The 19,807-nt window shown below is 51.5% G+C and overlaps 1 protein-coding gene across 3 annotated transcripts; it reads left to right on the top strand.

The window, feature by feature from the left end:
* The first annotated feature begins 5,639 nt into the window (after nt 1-5,639).
* NR2F2 (nuclear receptor subfamily 2 group F member 2) lies at nt 5,640-18,918 on the top strand. Of its 3 annotated transcripts, none has more exons than XM_043921494.1 (3): nt 5,640-6,341; nt 14,180-14,707; nt 17,431-18,918. In XM_043921494.1, the coding sequence occupies exons 1-3, from the start codon at nt 6,299-6,301 to the stop codon at nt 17,703-17,705; spliced, it is 846 nt and encodes a 281-aa protein (XP_043777429.1). In that variant the 5' UTR covers nt 5,640-6,298; the 3' UTR covers nt 17,706-18,918. The 3 variants fall into 3 exon arrangements, with proteins under 3 accessions (XP_043777429.1, XP_043777428.1, XP_043777430.1); XM_043921493.1 differs by lacking the exon at nt 5,640-6,341 and adding an exon at nt 11,239-12,559; XM_043921495.1 differs by lacking the exon at nt 5,640-6,341 and adding an exon at nt 13,890-14,023.
* The last annotated feature ends 889 nt before the right edge of the window (nt 18,919-19,807 follow it).

Here is a 19,807-nt window from a genome sequence, read left to right as displayed (position 1 = left end):
ATCAGACTTGGTTAAATGGGCAACAAATCCCTTATGCTATCATCTCTAGCTAGAGCCTATTCTCTTTTAATTCTTCAATTCACTGAAAAGTAAAATAAACAGTAGGGTATTGTTGAATTTTTAAATAAATATATTAGACAAAAGATGCTCATCTTTTGTTTAAATGCCCTGCCAAAGCTACCAAACTGAAAACTGACATTTTTACTTTGAAGTATCTTTCTATGATTCTGCAAGGCACAATAGCTTCACCAATACTAAGTTGCTTCAGCTTGTATTTCAACAATAGTGATTCCAAGGAACTCATTCGAAACTCTTTTTTGTACTGTTTTTCCCCAGAACCCCAGCATATACACATGAGTGACAGCCTCTATCTAGTGCTTGAGTATATAAACCTTTAATCCATCATGGAACTTCTACCACCCTAAGAATATATACACACCCATGTGCATATACCTTCATGCACATAACTATTATATAACTACTCATTAAAAGGCCACCAGGTATGAAAACTGCAGAATGTATTTTCCAAATCTCATCTGGATTTTATGGCTATAATTTGACTACTGACAAGATTCTAAATTAGCTTTTACTTAAAGAAGGTAAAATATGTATTAAGATTTGGGGGGGTGCTTAACCCCTCCCCAAATAATTAAGTGCTGCTCACATGTTAGAATGATTTTAAAGTGAACTGGGTGGTCAGTTAAATAGAAGGAAATATTTCACGACATTGCGTTTTCTTATTCCCCAAAGTCCATCTCGGTGGAGTGAGGTACCTTGATGGATGAGACTGCTGTCTGTCTCAGTGGAAACCCGCTTTGGTAGGAAGGGTGGGGGTGGGGGAGGATCAGTGAGAGCTTTAAAAATCCTTGCAGCTAGAGTGAATTTACCTTTCTGTCCTTCCTCCCTCCCTCCCTTCTTCCCTCTTTCCTTCCTTCCACCCTTCCTTCCTCCTTGCTACAGCCCCTTTGGTGCATTAGTGTAGTTAACCTTCGCTCTGGCCGAGACCAAGAAGGGTTAATAGAGACCCGGCTCCTGACAGCCTGCAGGTCAGCGATGCTCTCGAGCTTCCATCGCAGGAATTAAAGGATTACCGAGGAAGGAATTCGAGGCACCAATCGCTTCACACCTGAACACATCACTCCAATCCACTGGGATTCATATTAAAAAAAAAAAAAAAAACTCCCTTCTGAAAAACGGTTAATTGGATCTGCAGTTATATTTCCTGTTGCACCGAGGAGCCAAGTAGGGCAGCCTGAACTGAATTCCTCAAGCTGCCAAGGAAATCGAGCAAATTTGGGGAGAAGGAAAGTAAATAAATAAATAAGCCAGCAAGCTATCAGCATCTTCAGGAAGAGCAGATTGTTAGGGAAAGGTTAAGAGCGAGAAAGCGACGAAGAAACGAAAGAGATTCTTCCCTTTCTCGCCTTCTGTCTCCCCCCTTTCCCCCCGAAATTTGTGCCTTCTTGATTATTTGCAGCTGTTTCGAACCTCAAGTTTTGTCCACAGGAGAGAGCGATGCCTCTTCCGCTTCCAGCAGTGAAAAGCCATTTTTTTTTTTTTTTTTAAACTCCAGGACTTTACTGCTTTGAGTTTGGGGAGAAGATTTTCCTCTTCTTCCCAGCAAACTTCCCCCCTAACTTCAGCGAGCCCCGCAAGCCTTTGCGCTCTCGCACTTCAGGCCCCTGCATCTCGCCTTGGGGCCACAGACCCATTTCCCTCGCTGGACCGTCGCTTGAGACCCCCGCCCCCCCAAAGCTGCTTTCCCAGCCCTGGAGAGGACGGAGACCTCCTTAGGGCGTCTCTGGTGTGTGCCACCCCGCCTCTGCCTGTCTGCTCGCCCTCAGACGTCCCCCCCCACACCTGCCCAGGAGCCCCGAACCCCGAATCCACTCGCCCTACAGTCCGCAGCGGGTCCCGCCACCCGGCGGCTGCCCTTGACCCTGGGAGGGTGGGAAGGAGACGCAGCCCGCGGGGCTGGGCCGCTGCGTCCTCTCCGGGAACACTAAGGGAGACGGGGGCGGGGGGGGGGGGGGTCCAGAAATTCACCCAGGAGAAAGTTCGGGGATGCTACGTGGAGCGGCAAGGGGAAACGCAACCCGTCTGGACCACACGGTTCCTCCAGGAGGCTGCCTGGAGCGCTCGAGCTGTGGCCAACCTGCCAGCATCCCGGCGCCGGGGCTGCGATCCCCTTCCGCGGCCACCTGACCGCCGGCCCGCGCGACGTGCAGCCCGAGAGCCCAAGCCCTCGGCCCCGCGGCGGCCGGCTCTGCGCTCACCCCGCGCCGGCCCAGCCGAGCCGGGCCGCGCGGACGCCGGGCCGCGGGCTGCGCCCTCGCGTCTCCCGTCGAGGACAGAGGGACTCAGGCCTGCGCCCGCGAGCTCCCCGGCGGGGCTCGGGCCGCCCCCCACCTCTCAGGCTCGCCAAATCCCTGAAAGCCCCGGCCCCCTCGGTCACCCCGGGGGCTTCTAATCACTCCGTATCGATTTCCCTAACTCTTTTCATCCCGTTGAAGACACATCTTAAAACACTCCAGCCCGGAGTGTGCTCTGGGCTTTATCCACACTAATAAAATGATTTACCCTTCTCTCTGAGCTCTCCTCACAGAGGAAAATCGTTGGAGCCCCGGCTATTTGTGTGTGATCAGTAAATATTTAGTGCGGTGACATCCTCAGCTCGGCTTCGGATCGATCCGGGGCCCACCGGGAGGTGCGCACGGGCCGGGCGGGGCCGCGCCGAGCGGGCTTCTCCCGCCCTCGCCGCCGGCCGCTGATTTACGGCCTCAGCAACCAGCAAAGGGGAGGGGGGTGGGGGGCGAAAGCGCGCCGGGAAAATTGGCTTTTCAACCTTTTTACTTTTGACATTCAGCCGCCTCCCCAGGCTCTAATTCTCGCCCTACTTCCCCCTCCCCACCCAGACCCAGGGCGCCCCGTGCGCCCCGCGCGCCCTTCCCGCGCCCCAGGGACCACCTATCGCAGCCCTGCGCCGCGACGCGGGGAAGCGCAGGCCGCGGCCCGGGAGGTCGTCCTCTGGGCGCGCTGCACTATGTCCGCCCACACCTCCGAGGGCGGAGGGGGTGTGGGGAGGCCCGTGGAGGCTGCGGGACCCGGCCCACGAGCTACTGTCCTGGCGCCCTCGTCTCCGACCCCCGGTCTTTCCCCCAGTTCTGCGACTGGCCCTCGACGCCCCTTGGGCCGCTGGCGTCGGGCGGTAACTTCACTTTGCTCGCCGAGAAACTCCCGTTTCCTCAGAAGCAGAGAAAGCCCGTGGCTTGGACAAGTTGGAAGGGGGCTTCCTACCCTCATCCCGGCTGCCAGAGGGCTGCGGCCGCGGCTCTGTCCGCGCCCCCCAGGCCCCGCGGGCCTCCCCGGGGTGCACACGCCTTCCTTATTTCAGGGCCGCGCCCAAGATCTAGACACCAGCCCTGGGCCCGACCTGGACTCGCAGCACCACCCTTGCCCGCTCCTGCGGGACCGCCACCTCGGGCCGAGGGTGAGAGATGTCAAGCCCCTGGGCTCCTCCGCTCTCCGGTCGGGGTCGCGGGCCTGCAAAGCTCCTACACGGCCCACCTGTGATCGGCCCTGGCCCCCTCTCACCTGAGGCCCGAGTTCCTCAAATCCCCCGGAGCCCAGGGAGAGAGGTGAGCGACCTTGCTGGCCCAGGCACCCCCTCCCCAGTGTTAGCCCTCTCTCCTTTGTCCCACACGTGATTTTCTAAACCGCCTTATCTGCAGACTATATCTTTATACTAATGCATACTTAATTGGTCCGTCTTGACTGTCCATATAAAACAATTTAATTAGGGTGCTTTCTGGCTTTGGAGAGCAAAGAAAAAAAAATCTGCCCAGTGCTTATTGTATTTAGCACCAATACAGGCAGAAAATGTAGCACAAGTTTTTGGTTGAAAGAGCACCTCTGTGCCCATTGAAGGGCGTTGATCCGAAAAGACAGAAAGGACAAGTAAAATCGATTTGAAGCGACCCTCTCTGTCGCTTTCACACCATTCAGAAACTCCATTCCTTCCAAGACAAAGACCAGCGCCTTGGGAATTCTCAGGGGAAAAGAGGACTCCAGTCCCACGAGCCTAGGGCACTTTTGAGAAATCTTCAACATTGCACTGAAAACCCGCTCTCAGCTCTGTGTCCCCCGCGTGCGGGTTTCACGGGCATCCGCTAGGAAGCGGCAGGCGGCCCACTCCTCCGCCGGCTCGGCCTTCCGGCCAGGCCAGATCAGCTTTTTAGGGTTACTGCAGACCTCACCTTTGACCCCTGCTACACTGCGGAGTGCAGCTACATCTCAGGCCGGAGTTCAACAGCAAAATATGTCTCTACTCCCAAACCCAGAGAAACCAGTTCCGGTTCGGTTGCCTGAACCATCTTACCCAATAAACACCTCCACCCTCAACTTTTTTTTTTTTTTTTCCCCTCCCTTCTTCTTTCTTCTTTTGCAATGAACTGCCCTAGCCACCTCTAAAGGAGGGAACTTGGGTTGTCAGGGGTGCTTCGCTGGGTTGCGATGTGTTGTCCTCCATTAGGAGCTCAACGCCAGGTTATCCGACAGGCGCCCTGGCTGGGGAAGGCGGTCACCGGTCAGACCTGGCTGGAAAGGGAGGAAGGGAGGGGAGGCGAGGGGAGGCGAGGGCGAGGAGAGGGGAGGGGAGGAAGAGGCTGGGCTGTGATCACCTTCACCTGCCCTGAGCCCGGCCCCCCTGTTCAGCTATCCCTCGACCTTCTGCTGGGGTTAAAGGGGGCGGGGGCGAAAGGGAGGGGGGCACCCCCAGTTACACAAGTGGCCTCCTTCTCTAAGAGAATGAGTTCACCACCTCCCCAGAGGAGCCTCACCATCCATCCCCTCGGTGTAACTGATGAGACAAACCGCAAGGAAAAACTTCTGTAGCCCATATTTATGGTATTAATGAATAGTTAAAAAAAGATTTACACTTCTTATGATCAATATTCTGAGTTATTTCCCTCAAAGTATATAATTACAGTGTCTTCAGAGTTTTCATCATTGTTTGAGGTGGCAAAACCATTTGTAATTTTCATTAGCCAGTAAACATGTAATTAACATTCAGCACTGTGTTTAACTTAATTCCTGTTTAAGACAAGGACAAGAAGCAGCCGAAGAGCGTTAGTTCCATTTGTTAATTCTGACATACATCTTACCATAACAGTTTCCTAAAATAAAAGATCCGTGTTTCCCCCATTATTCTTCTCTTAAAACAAAACAAAACAAAAATCCATTAGTTAAAACTGCATTAAACTCTGAGAGGCAACATAGTTTATTCTCATTTTTCGCTAGTTACTGTATTCCTGCTTCCTTTATTCATTTTGGGAGGTGGATGGAGGGAGGGGGTGAATTAAGCATTCATTATCTGAAGACTCGGAGTGGGGAACCCCTCCCCCCCCCAAAGAAATAGGTTCCGGCTTCAGGAAAGTTCTAGAAGCAGAACTGGGAAAGGGGGGGCATGAATGTGCAGGGGAGAGGGAAAAATCACTTTGGGGGGGATAGTTAAAAGTAGAAAATGAGGATTTCAACGGATTCCTAGGAAAAATGTTGCCCTCCTGTTTCAAGTTCTATCTTTGATCCAGGGTGAGGGGAGCCTGTCTGCCAGTCTGTGAGGCTGCTGTTTTCCCCTCCTCTCCCACCTCTGTTTTTTTTTCCAACTTGCTTTAGGATTAGTCTCCATCCCTCTCGACCCCAAACAGTGGAATTTGGCTGTGCCTTGGGTCGTCTTTGCTCTGCACTATCGCCTATAGTTGTTGGCGGTTTTCTGCTGAGGCTGAGCCGTTAGCCCCAGCCTCCGACTAAACTCATTAAGTTGGGAGATTTTTTTCAATTGGACGGGTGTTTTTAAAGTCTCCTCTTTCCAGCCCCAAACAAGGTGTAACAACGCACTCTTCCTTCTAAGGAATGAGATGAGAGACAAGGATCACTCCAGACATCTCCTACCTACGGTTTGGGGTTTTTTTTCTTAAAGGCGAGGCTTGCATTCCTCAGCAGCTATGTACAAAGCTCCCTGAAACCTCCTCTCTCTAAAGTTACCGTTCAGGGCTTTCCAAGGCTGAGAGCGTCTGATACATGGGGAAGCACTTCCTTGAGGTGGAAGATCTTTCCCTTCACCTTTCCTCTTTTTCCCTGCAGGCTAGTGCCTACTTTTTATCAGTTTGCACAATCGCTTAGATAAACACCGAGGAGGAGATTCTCTTTAATTATCAAAGACACATCTTTTCAGGGGGCCAACAAAGCGGTTTATTTCACCCGCCAAACTAAAGGAGAGTTATTCCTGTTTAGAAGGAAGATGCAAGCGGTTTGGGACCTTGAACAAGGCAAATATGGTTTTGGTATGTTTACTTACAGTATTTTTTTTTCTCTCTCTCTCTCCTTTCTCACTTTTCTCCTTGTGCTATGTGGGGTTGGGGATGACTTGGGGGTTTTCAAAAAAAATCGGATTGCTAACGTGTATGAAATGCCTAGGACTGTGGTTTAAGGGGTTCGGGGAAGGGGAGACAGTCAATTCAATGCATTGCCATATTTTATTACATGTGTGTGGTAGGAGAGGTGGTGGAGGGGGGAAGAGGGGGAATATACAATTGCAAAGCTGCCAAAATATGATTAAACCGAAGCGTAAAGACTGCGGTGCCTCCCATCTCCTCAAACTCATTTCCTTCGCTAGAGCAAACTAGAAGCCAGTCCTTATAAGCGTGTTTTTCCAAGCATCAGACGACTCGGTTTTCTAGCAAAGGAGCTGCTAGGCTCGCACTAAGTGTCAGAATTTACTGTTCGATTTGCCTCGGCGCTGCATTTTGCAACCTTGTGCCACTGACAGCCAGCCAGGCAGGGAGGGAAGACAGCGCTGCCCGGCGCCCTCGGCCGCGGCTCGGGGAGGCGAGCGTTCGGTTAAGCTAGGAGGAGAATCGCGAAGAGAAGGGTACTCACCATCGGGCGGGGTGGTGGAGCTGGCGTGCGAATTTCAGGCAAACGTTTACCTTTTTGCTGTCTATTGCAACCGCGTCGGGCTGACTTAAGCAATTCTGTGCTCTATCCAGAACGTTCAAGGAACGGTTCCTCATTTTTAAAAAGCCAGCGAGAGAGACGACAGAGACAGAGAAAGAAAAAGAGAGGAGGGGGTGAGGGGGACGCACATAAACCCAGTTCAGGAAGAAAAAAAAAAAAAAAAATCATCACCTCTCCGCCAGGGAATCGGGAAACGCAGAGGTAGCGAGATCTGAGTCCGGTCCAACCAAGTCAAAGCCAATTAATTTTAAATCCTGAAGAATTATTCATATTAAAATGTACAGAAGTTTCATTCTGCTATGCCTACGTGAGCTCAAAGTCGTTTCCCTTTAAGAGCTCTTTTCTTTTAAAGTTGAATTTTAGGCAGCGAGGACTCTTACACTAGGGGGCAGACAGATACTGTACTAGCTCCAATCTTAAGCAATTTTTTCCCTCCCAGCATATGCTCTGATTTAGCACTGTAAATTTTTCAGAGGACCCAACTCTGACAGCCCCTGGTGATTTTCAAAGTACCACAAGCCAGTGGTTAAAAATTGCATTGACTTGGAAGTTCAGAGAGACACAATGGAAGCCCCTTTCCCTATTCATGGAGCTCCAGTGTGGTGGAAGAGAAAAACACACACGGACTAGATTGAGGGGAAGGAGGATTTCAATGAATCCTGGTGGACAGAACTGGTTTCTACTGAGTTCAGAGTTAAACTCAGCATTTGCTGGGGTCTATATTCATATTGTGATTTAATTTGTGGAGAATTACAGCCACTTTCTGCAAGAAAATCATATTCCTGGGTGGGTCCCCCCCCCCACAGTTAAACAAATGTTTTTTCAACTTTCTCTGGCCAAATTAAAGCTTGCCATTCTTCTCATTAAAATAAATTTACATCTGCAATAAAAGACTGGGCTGGATTAAAAAAAATAACAACATATTGATATTTATCTTTTAGCCTTAGAGCTGTTTTATTCAAAGAATATGAGCATCTCTGAAGAAGACATTTTAAGACCTGCTCCCCTCTTTTTCATTCTCAGTCTGCAATCTTCTCTCTTCTTCTATACAATAAAATTAACTGCAATTGATAGTCATTTTTTTCTTTTTGTTTTTTGGCTTTTTAATAGCACCCCCATAACTGAATGAGTCCTAAGATACAGAGTAAAACACCTCTGACTCTATAGCAGCCCTGAGGTCATATGCCTAGCAGACTCCAGAGCTGTTGAAGATGGTTGGGAAATCCTTCATTTAAAATCTGAGGCCATCAGAGCGTACTTCAAATACCAAAAATCTCAAAGTGGACGGGGGAACTCTTGCTCCTCAAAATTTTCTCACTGCATATTTGTAGAAGGTTATCTTGCCACAGAAGTGCCTGCACCCAAGAGGCGAGTTTAGGGTTTCTCTGTAATCAATTATTCTTATCTTCTATTAAATTGAGATAAGGATGCCCATTAGATTTTCTATCTCAACCCCAGCCCTACCACATCTTTGCTGAGTTTGCCCCTAATCTACTGACATCTGTAGCATTAGGCAATTCCTCCTCAAATCATAGAGATTGAAAAGAAAAAGAAGAAAAAGACACAACCTTCTCTGAAATGATTTCTTTTCCATCCTTCTTGTCCTCTTTAGAAGAAAATTATATTGTATCTATAATCAACCTGAAATTTGCTGCCTGGCTTCGCTCTACGGCAATCTCATTACACACCAGGTTCATGATAGTTCAGTGTTCACTGGAGGTTTAAAAAAAAAAAAAAACTTCCAAATAATCCCAGCACCTGCAGCTTTAGTGAAATATCTGATTTCAGCGGAGAAAGGGTGAGGGTTAAGAAGGTTTCAAGAATGAAGCAAGGAGGATCTTTCCTGCCCTAAAACCAAGCCCCTCTCCGCCTACATCTTCCTTTAGTTCTTACCTTCTATTCTGCCCGTGTTTGTAAAGGGTGTTGAATACAAAGTACAATCTACACATGTCAATTATTTGTACAATTTATTTTTAAAAATTCTTCATTGCCTCGATTTCTAAAACTATCAAGGATGCCTTCCTGTGGTCATTAATTTACTCTTTATGTGTGTTCATGTTTCCTGAGGCTCAGCATGCTTCGTGTAAAATATCTTGTTCATAAACCTGGTTGGATTACCAGTCCATAGATTTCTCTTGGTGCAAAGAGTGTATGATGGAGTCGCAATTTTGTGCTATAAATGTTGAATAGTCATGATTCACTAGCTGGTCAAAAGCGAACAGAAAGATTACTGTGTTGGAGTATAATGTGTTCTGGGGGACAATTCTAGATGTTTGATGTTTAAAACCAAATGCTCCAGAATTCAGAGATACAACCGGCTTGATGATTTTTAGCACATTGAGCAGAATAGCACAGGCAATGAAGTTGTTCTCATTGCAGCGAATCTCTTGAGGTAGACTGTGGCTTGTGCAGTGATTCCTGTGAATTGTACTTGGTATTATTGCCAATTTGGGGCAGAATCTCTGTGTGTGTTTTAATGACTGTATGAATGCTTAAAAGGAACTTGAGGAACAATGAAGTCCTACTCAACTGTTCTATGACCTAGGAGCATAGTCGCTGAAGTCTTTGTCTGTGTACGTTGACAAATGTACATCTGATACATGTGCGCTTACATGTGTGTACAGAGGGTACGCACAGGGGACGCTGGAGGCTGCGTCCACTTGTCCATCAGCCGGCAGAAAGGTCTTTTCACCTCTCCCCACGACTGGGTGTGTGGCAGGACGCTCGCTGGCTTGGGAGTTAGCTGAAACTAACGAGAGAGAATAAAGTTGAAGAAAATTGATTTTAATTGCGTCATGACAATGAGATGAAGTCTACTTCGGCTTCTCAGCATCTGAGATGCTTTATTTGAGCAATTAAAATGTCAGGCCACATACCTGTGAAATGTTAACCCTACATGGACAAAAAAAAAAAAAAAGAACCACTGAATGGCTCTTTTTCTTTAAAAAAGAAAGAAAAAAACCACCAAACCAACCAAGTGATCAGACTTGAGTAAGGGAAGGGTCTACCATGCACCCGGATTTGACCAATTGGTTCGTTTGGAAAATGCCTGCCAGCTGGGCTCTAGGTATCTTCCCATCCTCACCCACTACCCCTCTGCAAAGAAACCGGGCAACTTTTCTCTTTCTCTGGCACCGCGGGCACCAAGATGCGCCGGGAGTCCCGGGTGGTGCGCGAGCTGCGGATCCGGTGGCATTGCCAAGTTGTGAGAATCGAAGTCCCCGATTCCATCCAAAGCCTCTCGCGGAGCCTTTAAGAGGCGTCGTTCCGCGCGCGCCGCGCTCCTCTCCCCGCCGGGGCGGAAACCTCGGGTGCGGGGTGCGCAGAGCGCGGTGGCCGCGCGCCAGGGGACGGCACGGGCCCATCCCCCGCCTGGCTGCGGCGGGGGCACCGCCACCCCCGCCCCGCTCCCCCCCCTCGCCCCGCGCCCCCGCGCCCCCGCCCCCCGCGCGCCCCGCGCCCCGGCCGCGACGCCGCTCGCGCTAGGACCGGGCTGAGCCCGCGGCCGCCATGGCGGGGCCGCCGCGCTCCGGCCAATGACGGCGAGGGGGCGGCGCGCGCGCGCCTGGCCAGGCCAACCCCGGCGGCTGCCTTATAAGGCGCGCCGTCGCCATGGCAACGTGCGCTAAGTTGCAGCAGTCGTGTCAAAGTTCACTATATAGAGAGCTCAGTGAGCTGATCGCGGAGAAGCCACTTCTGCCAGCCCCGGCGCCTATAAATCGCATTCCCTCCCGCGCCCCCCTTTTTAGCATATTTGATCACTTTGATTCTCTGTTCTTTTCTCTCCGCGGTGTGTGTGTGCGTGCGCGCGTGTGTGTTTTCTCGTCCTCCTCCTCCTCTCCCCGAGTTGCCTTCTTTCTCCGGGTGCCGTGCTGCCTTTTTCCCCTCTTTCATTCTTTCTCTCCGTCTTTTTCTCCCCCCTCTGCGCACGAAGGATGTGCTTCTAGGTGGTGATCTGCCCTCCTCTCTCTCTTTTATCATTTCTCCCCCGCCGCCGGCGAGTTGACTCTTTCCCTATGTGTGTGAGGCGGCTCCGGCGGCAGCAGCAGCGGCTCCGGCGGCGGCAGCAGCGGCAGCAGCGGCAGAGGCTTCAGCGGCGGCGGCGGCGCTAGACGCGGCGGCTCCGGGCCCGACCCGGCGGCTTCGGCGGCGGCGGCGGCGGCGGCTTCGGCTCCGGCTCCAGCGGCGGCGGCGGCCCAGGCGGCCCGCAGGGAGCAGCGAGCGGCCTCTATCCGGCGAAAGCGGGCGGCGGCGGCCGGAGCGAGCGAGGCGCGCGCCGGGGCGCCCGGGGCAGGCGGCGGCGGCGGCCCAGCGCCAGGACGACGCCGCGCAGCGCCCGACGCGGACCACTTTCATGCTGATTCCCCCGGACCCGGGCAGCGCTCCGGCCACTCCGCGGGCCGCCGGCCTCCGCCCCGGCCTGCCTGGCTCTCTGGGCGCGCCCGAGACCGGCGCCTCTGCTCTCCGAGTCCTCCCGATTTCGATGGCTTTCCTGAATGGCTGACTGTGGGCTGCCCTGGACTTGGCCCCCGGACAGTCGCCTGTCCTCCTCCTCCTCCTCCTCCAACTCCTCGGCTACACACCAGCTCTGAGAGCGAGAGAGTGAACGAGAGAGGGAGGGAGAGAGTGAGCGAGGAAGATCTTTGGAGAGATTTTTTTTTTTTTTTTTGCCTCCTACTTCTGTCTTGAAGCCAGACAATCGACTTGCAGCTCTCCCTCCCCTCCCTCCCTCTCTCTCTCTCTCTCTCTCCCTCTCTCTCTCCACACGTTCTGCTCCCACTTGCTCTCCCCCGGCCCCATCCCCTCGCCTCCCCTCCCCGACGGAAAGCCCCCCGAAAGCAACAGAGCTGAGCTGAGAGAAACAAACAAAACAAACACACCGGGCCAGACGAGCCATCGACAAAACTTTGCAAAAGCAGAAACAAAAAAGGAAAAACTAACCAACCTCAACCAACCAGCCCCCCCGAGCCACCCGGGGCGCCCTCCCGCGCCCTCTCGCACCCTTTGCACACACAAAAGGCGGCGCGCCGGAGCCCGAGACCCGGGAGCCCGCCGCCGCCCGCAGCCAGGGGAGCAGGAAGTCCGGACGCGGCCCCCATAGATATGGCAATGGTAGTCAGCACGTGGCGCGACCCCCAGGACGAGGTGCCCGGCTCTCAGGGCAGCCAGGCCTCGCAGGCGCCGCCCGTGCCCGGCCCGCCGCCCGGCGCCCCGCACACGCCACAGACGCCCGGCCAAGGGGGCCCGGCCAGCACGCCGGCCCAGACGGCAGCCGGCGGCCAGGGCGGCCCTGGCGGGCCGGGCGGCGACAAACAGCAGCAGCAGCAGCACATCGAGTGCGTGGTGTGCGGGGACAAGTCCAGCGGCAAGCACTACGGCCAGTTCACGTGCGAAGGCTGCAAGAGCTTCTTCAAGCGCAGCGTGCGGAGGAACCTGAGCTACACGTGCCGCGCCAACCGGAACTGTCCCATCGACCAGCACCACCGCAACCAGTGTCAGTACTGCCGCCTCAAAAAGTGCCTCAAAGTGGGCATGAGACGGGAAGGTATCGGCCTCTCATTTCTCCTCCCCTCGCCCGGGGTCCCGGGGCCCTGGGTGCGTTTGGCTAGCCTGCTCGGGGTAAGGACACAGACGCCCCAAGCTCTTCTCTTCGTATTGCAGCTGAAAGGGGGTTTTTATACTAGAAGCAAGTTCTGCAGTGGAACCCAGACCCCCCCCCCCCCCCAAATCCGCATGCTTTGGCCGACTGATTTCCTCAACTCTCTCTTCGGGCTGTTTTCATTTCCTTTGCATTGATGGCCAGTTCATTCGAGGTCGCCTTTCTGCAAGGGATGGGGAGGTGGTGGTGGTGGTTTTAAAGCCTGGTTTACTTCTCTTTCCTCTCCGTTTCTCTCTCTCCTTGTTTTCCCTGCATGTTCAACATATGTCCCTCCTCCCCACCCCTCTCCCCAGCCCCCACCCTCTCAAAAAAAAAATCAACCTGAGATTGTACTTTTTGTACAGGAGGTTCAAATTACAAATGGCAATTTTATGCACTTCGCCGTATTAACGCTGCCGCCCGGGCAGCGCTCATGTGACCCTCCGTGGATTAACATTCGGCTAAAAAAAAAAAAATACCTCTGTTTTCTTTTTTCCTTTCACTTTTGAAAGGAGGAGAGCGCGATAGGGAGTAGGAGTAGGGTGGGCGAGGGGCCTGGGGCGGCTGCTTTCGCTCTGCGCGAGTTGGGTCTTTGTGATACGAAATTCGCCGAGCGCCGCGAGCCCTGCTCGGCCAATGGCGCGCTCAGCGCCGGGCGCGGGCTCCGGGTTGCGGCGAGCGAACGCCCGGGTTTCTTTGTGTTTCTGCGAGAGCGACTCTCCCCGTCCGGCGTCAGATAACCGCTCGTGCCCGAGCCTGGCCGGCCCTCGCCGGCCCTCGCCGGCCCTCTCGGGCGGCGCCGCCGCCAGCCGCCGGCTCCCCGCCTCTCGCCCGGCTTCCTCTCGCCTCGGCCGGCCTGTCTCTCCGCCCTCTCTCTTCCTGCGAGCACAGCGAGTCGGCTGCCGCCAGACCTTGGCTCTCGGCTCGCCTCTCGCCAGGGGTGGCCCGTGGGGCCGGGACTGCGGGCTTGGGGGTCGGGGGGGGGGGCGGGTGGAGAGCGGTGCTGGGGTGGCCACAGGCCGTCCCGGGTGAAGCTCCTCGGTGTCTTTTGCAAAAGCGTCTCCCCCTCCCCCCAGCCTCGCGCCCCCCCCCCCCCCGCGCGCTCCCTCTCCTCCAATCAACAAAAAAATATATATATATCAGCCGTTCAGCAGTAAAAGAAGAAAGATGCCCCCCACAATGCTCCATCCCTCCCACCATGCCGGGGACCCCGAGGCAAAGTGGTCCATGCTGGGTGCTCGGCCTCCCGGCCCGGAGCGGGCCTCCGAGGCCAGTGGTCCGCCCTGATTGCCGGAGCTGGCCTGGGTGGTGGTCGGAGGAGAGGGCGGCCGGGCCCCCGGCGCCCCTCGGGTCGGTGGCCCTGGCGCGCGGGTGAGAGAGGGACAGGCCTGCGGGTTCCTGCGCCGCGAGGAGTCGGGGTCGGGGGTTGTGAGGGGCGGGGGGCGGGCTTGGGGCCGACCCTGCCGGGGGGAGCAGGGAGAACGAGGCTGGGCATTAACGGCGGAGTGTCTCCTTTCCTCCCCGCAGCCGTGCAGAGGGGCAGGATGCCGCCCACCCAGCCGAGCCACGGGCAGTTCGCGCTGACCAACGGGGACCCCCTCAACTGCCACTCCTACCTGTCCGGATATATTTCCCTGCTGCTGCGCGCGGAGCCCTACCCCACGTCGCGCTTCGGCAGCCAGTGCATGCAGCCCAATAACATCATGGGCATCGAGAACATTTGCGAACTGGCCGCGCGGATGCTGTTCAGCGCCGTCGAGTGGGCCCGGAACATCCCCTTCTTCCCCGACCTGCAGATCACCGACCAGGTGGCCCTGCTCCGCCTCACCTGGAGCGAGCTGTTCGTTCTGAACGCGGCCCAGTGCTCCATGCCCCTCCACGTCGCCCCGCTCCTGGCCGCCGCCGGCCTCCACGCCTCGCCCATGTCCGCCGACCGGGTGGTCGCCTTTATGGACCACATACGGATCTTCCAAGAGCAAGTGGAGAAGCTAAAAGCGCTGCACGTCGACTCCGCCGAGTACAGCTGCCTCAAGGCCATAGTCCTGTTCACCTCAGGTAGGAAGGAGCCCTGCTCTTTCGTGCCTCCGGGCTCCTAGCTCAGAGTTAGGGCCTAAAACTCTTGGGAGCCCCCAGAGCCGGCCCAGGCCACACTGTCGAGGGAAACTTGGAATGGGAACTCTGCCTAGTGGTGGGGCCCTGGCAGGCCTGTCCTGGGGAGGAGAGGAAGGCTGGGCCACGGGAAGGATGCTTCAGACTGTTGACTCTCTCAAAATGGGCCATGGGGAAGGCTTGCAGGCCTGTTGCCCTTCCACCAGACTAGGTTGCACGCTCCTGTTCCTCCCTCACCTCAGGCACTCTGGGCCAGCTGAGCGGGAATCTCTTCCACCCCCATGGCTCTCTCTGTCACCCGGGCTGAGCCTCCGGGAGATGCCTGTAGGCACTGGAACAGTCCTGGTATCAGTCCCTCAGGGGAAGGTTTGCCCCTGGCGGCAGGGGGAAAAGTTTGCCTGCTAACTCAGTGCGAGTTGGAGCTCCAGGCCCGGCCAACCTGAGGGCAGCAATTTTCAAAAGCATATTTTTTATTAAAACAATGCAGACTGTCCAGAGAGGGGAAAGAGCTGTCAGGAAGGGGCAGGAGGAAGAAAGGGGCCATCATCACTCTTCAGGATGTCTGCAGGGGGTTCAAGACTCAGGCCTGTCACTTCCCCTGCCCAGGCAAACACTTAAGGCAATTTTTAAACACCCCAAAGTGTGTGCAACTTGGGCTGAATATGAGTGTTGCCAGAGATATAAAACCATTACTGACTGTATTATGAAATCTAATTAGTTTGCAGGCAGTTTAACCTGAGTGAGTAATAGATCTAATATTAATTAACTCTGGAGGTCAAATGATCATGGAAGGTGTCTGGCTTACCACTTTGGGCCACACCTGAGCCTTTTGACTGGCCCCCCAGGCTGAGCTCAGCAGAGCCCAGGTGGGTGGAAATCACCCCTTCCACATGCTTGTTCCGAGTTGTCAGCTGACCCCCTTTGTCATGGCTGAGAGAGGAAGGGGGCTCCCAGTTGAAGATAACAAAATTTGGACCTGGGTAGGGCTTGGAACCTAGTCACCCACTGCAGGTTTTGCAGCTTGTAATCAGGACACCAGGAGAGCTGAGGAGTTCCTGTAGCAGACAAAAAGATCCACAGTCTCTTCCTTATTGTTCCAAGGAAATCTGGGGACCCACGTCTTGAGCTGAGTCGGTTGTAGGTTCTGAGTCCTTAACCCACTTTCTTGTATATATTGCTGCTTTTTGCATAAAATCCACCCCCTCCACCACCACCCCCAAATTCTGCCTTTGAAAGTCCTTAGGTAATCAATTAAAGGGCAGTGTCTGGGCAAAGAAGGGCTCTATGCAGAGGCTTGGATCTGGATTATTTTTCTCGGGGGACCTGTCACAACTAGAATGGTTGCCTGATGCAAATGTACAGACAGGATCGTCCCCTAACCCAGAGTCACCTTCAACCCTTCCTGCAACCCAACACCCAGCCCATGTTCCCAGACCATCCAGGCAGTGGTTCCTTTCTTGAGCTCATTGTTAGCTCTTAGACTTACCTTAGTCTTCCAAGGAAAGAAATGCCTGATACTCTTGTAACAGTTTAATTTATTAGTGTTTGTAAAATGTAGAGGCCTGTGTGGAGAATGCAGATCGCCTCACAAAGAGATAAAGGTCCCTGTTATCTGATTCTGAGAGAGACAGTGCGCTTGTGGAGAGAAGGAGTCCAATGCAAACAGATCTTTTAATTTCTGATCACAGACACCTATGCATTCTATAGACACGCAGAGCTCTAGAGCCACACATGAGGAGGTTGTATGTGTGTTCTGGTTCTTAGGGTGGACGCAGTGGCGGCTTTTTTTGAATATCTACTTTAAGGATTGACAATATGCATGTGTTAGCCCCAGTCTTGCCTGAGGAGCCCCCAAAGGTCAGGTCACAACCTGCACCGCCTTCACTGAGAAGCCTCTCATTTCAAAGGCACTTATTGTATTTTCACATATCCGAAAAAGAAACGTGTTTTCCTGAAGATAACGGGGAGGGGGTTTCTTCTCGGAGGGACCTGGGTTTACAAAAAAAAAAAATCAGGGGGGTGGGTAGGAGAAAAAGGGAGAGAGAAGAAAAGGAGGGAAAAGAAACAGCTCAAATGAACAGAGAGATCACAGTTTGCATGGCTGCCCTTCAATAGGCTAAACTGACAAGATCAGTTTTAAAGGGCCACTTAAATCAGTTTCAAAGACTGGAGAAAAATGAGTCGCCCTCTTTGGGAAGAATCTGAGGCTGGGTCGTGGGCGCCATTACCGGGGCTGGGCCAGGTTGTTGCCCACCCCCCCCCCACTATATAATTATAAGCCAAACTATTATTTACAGAGGAGGAGGGGCGGAGCACTGGTAGTTTTGGTTTCATCTGTTTGTCAGTCTGTTTACTGACCTGAGCTAGATTCACGCAGTGCACTTTGCTTGGGCCTCCCGGTCACCAAGCCTGAGGACTGGGACATGGAGAGCCTGCAGTACGCTGAGTTGTGCTCTGTTTTAAAGCTAATATCCCAGGACCGTCACACACGGTGCCCCCCTCCCCAGCCCCCAAGTTTTCAGTCCGTAGGCATTTGCTCCAGCTCCGGTTGGGGCAGTTTGACAGAGCACTGTACACACACTTCATGTGACCCATTTCAAACCTCTTAATCTGATGACTGAATTCTTCGTCGTCGTCTTCTTCTTTTTTTTTTTTAAACTTTCTTCCAGATGCCTGTGGTCTCTCTGATGTAGCCCATGTGGAAAGCTTGCAGGAAAAGTCCCAGTGTGCTTTGGAAGAATACGTTAGGAGCCAGTACCCCAACCAACCAACACGATTCGGAAAGCTTTTGCTTCGCCTCCCTTCCCTCCGCACGGTCTCCTCCTCAGTCATAGAGCAATTGTTTTTCGTCCGTTTGGTAGGTAAAACCCCCATCGAAACCCTCATCCGGGATATGTTACTGTCTGGCAGCAGTTTTAACTGGCCGTATATGGCAATTCAATAAATAAATCAATCAAAATAAGAAGGGGGAGTGAAACAGAGAGAAAGAAAAGGCAAAAGACTGGTTTGTTTGCTTAAATTCCTTCTGTTAAGAAAGGATATAAAAGGATGTTACAAGTTTGCTAAAAGAAGAGAGGGGAAGAATTTAATGGACTGTGAATTTCCAAAAAAAAAAAAGACTGTCGAATGAACTTTTACAGAATGCATTAAAAAAAAAAAACAAACTCCTGTGTCGGTCAGAACAACTTGCTACTTATCATTTTTGTATAAAAAGGAAATTAGTCTTTTTTCTTTTTTTGGTAAATTTTGGAAAAATATTGCTAAAAGTGCATTTAAGGAGATTGGGAGAAAATTAGCAGAATGGAGAAAGTAAGTCTTTTTTTTTTTTCCAAATTATTAATTGTCCTGTGTCTATGTACCTCTAGCTGTTCTTTTTTGTACTTTTCTGGTTCCAAACCAGTTTATTCTGTGGTTCTATAATAAGTTTTGATATAATCTTGGCTTCTTAAAAACTGTGTATCCTTAAAATATATGTTCTGCAAGAATTAAAACTGAGTCCATGAAAATATCATAGGAAGACATAAAACTTTAAAAGGCAACTCAAAGATGATGGAAACGCACTTACAAGTGGTGACCAAAAATTTTAGATGAAGTTGAGCACTCTAATTTGAGAACTGGAGGAACCACATACAACACTTAAAAACTTCCCCTACCCTGACCCCCACCCCCCCAAAAGACACCATGACAAACCTAGCTTTTTAAAAATATTTTAAGAAAGAGAATGAACTGTGGAATTTATTGGCAGCCAAGGAATGTGTCCAAGACACATGCTGAGGTTTTGAATAAAAAGTGAACTTTTGTAATTTGAATTGGGTCCCGCTTAGTTCTTGAATTGTTATGAAAATCCTATATCTGTTTGTATATTTGCAAACCCTTTGTATTATAATTGTTGATATTTTCCCTTTTTAAAAAATACCATTGAAATCAGCATGACAAAATAACACTGTTGGCACTTATAGGTAACGTGATTGATTCAGTATCTTAGAGTTTACAGTTTGTGTTTTAAAAAAAAAACTGAAGGTTTTTTTTTTTTAAGTGCAACATTTCTGTATACTGTAAAAGTTATAATAACTGAACTGTTTGGTCGAGTCTTTGTGTGTTATATTCCAAGGAAATTGAAAGTATTCAGAAATTAAAATATTATTTGATATCTGAAACCTGTTTGGCTGTCCCCACTGTCTTTCCATCGAGAAGCCCCTGTGAGCTAGCTCTCTTTGAGCTGGGCCAGGGGCTCACTCTATTTGTTCACTTCCCTCAGCCAGTTTGTTCAAAGGTAGACTAGTGTATTTGCCTGTTTAATTTGGGTGTGATGGGGTGGGGGGAGCCGAAGTTAATGGTTTATCTATGGTTTAGGAAGTGCCATACTGATATAGTAAACCACCCCCATTCACCTAATCCTTCTTTTAATTAAAAATGGATTTTCCAGGAAAAAAAAAAAAAAGGCCCTTATATTTGTCACACTTAAGTGCCTGCTTAGGGAAGGTATTGTGAAAAGTATTAGAAATCTTGAGATCAGTATCTATTTTATGATCAGGAAAAAATACTGTTTTGTACATTTCTGACAGTTACGCAGAAGATGGTTCAAGCAAGCTAATCCAGCCTTGTCAATAGAAGGCAGTTGTTTGCAATGAGTTTTTCCTTAAGTAGGTGTGATTTTTAAAAATATTCTGTGGTTCTCATCTAGGGTGGTTGTTGAGAGGATTTCAAATTCAGTGATGTAGCTTAGAGTGGCTGAAGGGTTTATTTTTAATGTATATATGATAACTTGCAGTTGGCCTGCCTTCCCCTCCCCCCTGTACGTTCCTTCTCTGAGAGCATGACCACAGGTCAAGGGAATCTTTTCCATTGGAGTTCTGTACATAAAAACACAGCGACATTCTGACATTTCAGATTGTGTAGATACAATCTGTACTACTCTTGGGATCCTTTGTCCTTAAAAGCCAAATTAAGAAAAAGAAGAGAAAGAAAAAGAGAAAGAAAGAAGGAAACTTTATAGGGTGTGTGGATTTGGAAGTATTAACTATTTTGTTTTGGAGGTTTGTTTGT

Source organism: Cervus elaphus, chromosome 13 (genome assembly GCF_910594005.1).
Source record: "Cervus elaphus chromosome 13, mCerEla1.1, whole genome shotgun sequence".
NCBI lineage: Eukaryota > Metazoa > Chordata > Mammalia > Artiodactyla > Cervidae > Cervus > Cervus elaphus.
The sequence above is the reverse complement of the archived record's forward strand: the minus strand, read 5'-3'. Positions and strand labels throughout refer to the sequence as shown.

What these genes read in the sequence shown, in the direction of transcription:
- NR2F2 (XM_043921493.1), top strand. Translation starts at nt 12,118, where the DNA reads ATGGCAATGGTAGTCAGCACGTGGCGCGACCCCCAGGACGAGGTGCCC. An exon ending in AGTGGGCATGAGACGGGAAG is followed by an intron (nt 12,560 to 14,179) that starts GTATCGGCCTCT and finishes TCCTCCCCGCAG; the next exon opens with CCGTGCAGAGGGGCAGGATG. An exon ending in CATAGTCCTGTTCACCTCAG is followed by an intron (nt 14,708 to 17,430) that starts GTAGGAAGGAGC and finishes ACTTTCTTCCAG; the next exon opens with ATGCCTGTGGTCTCTCTGAT.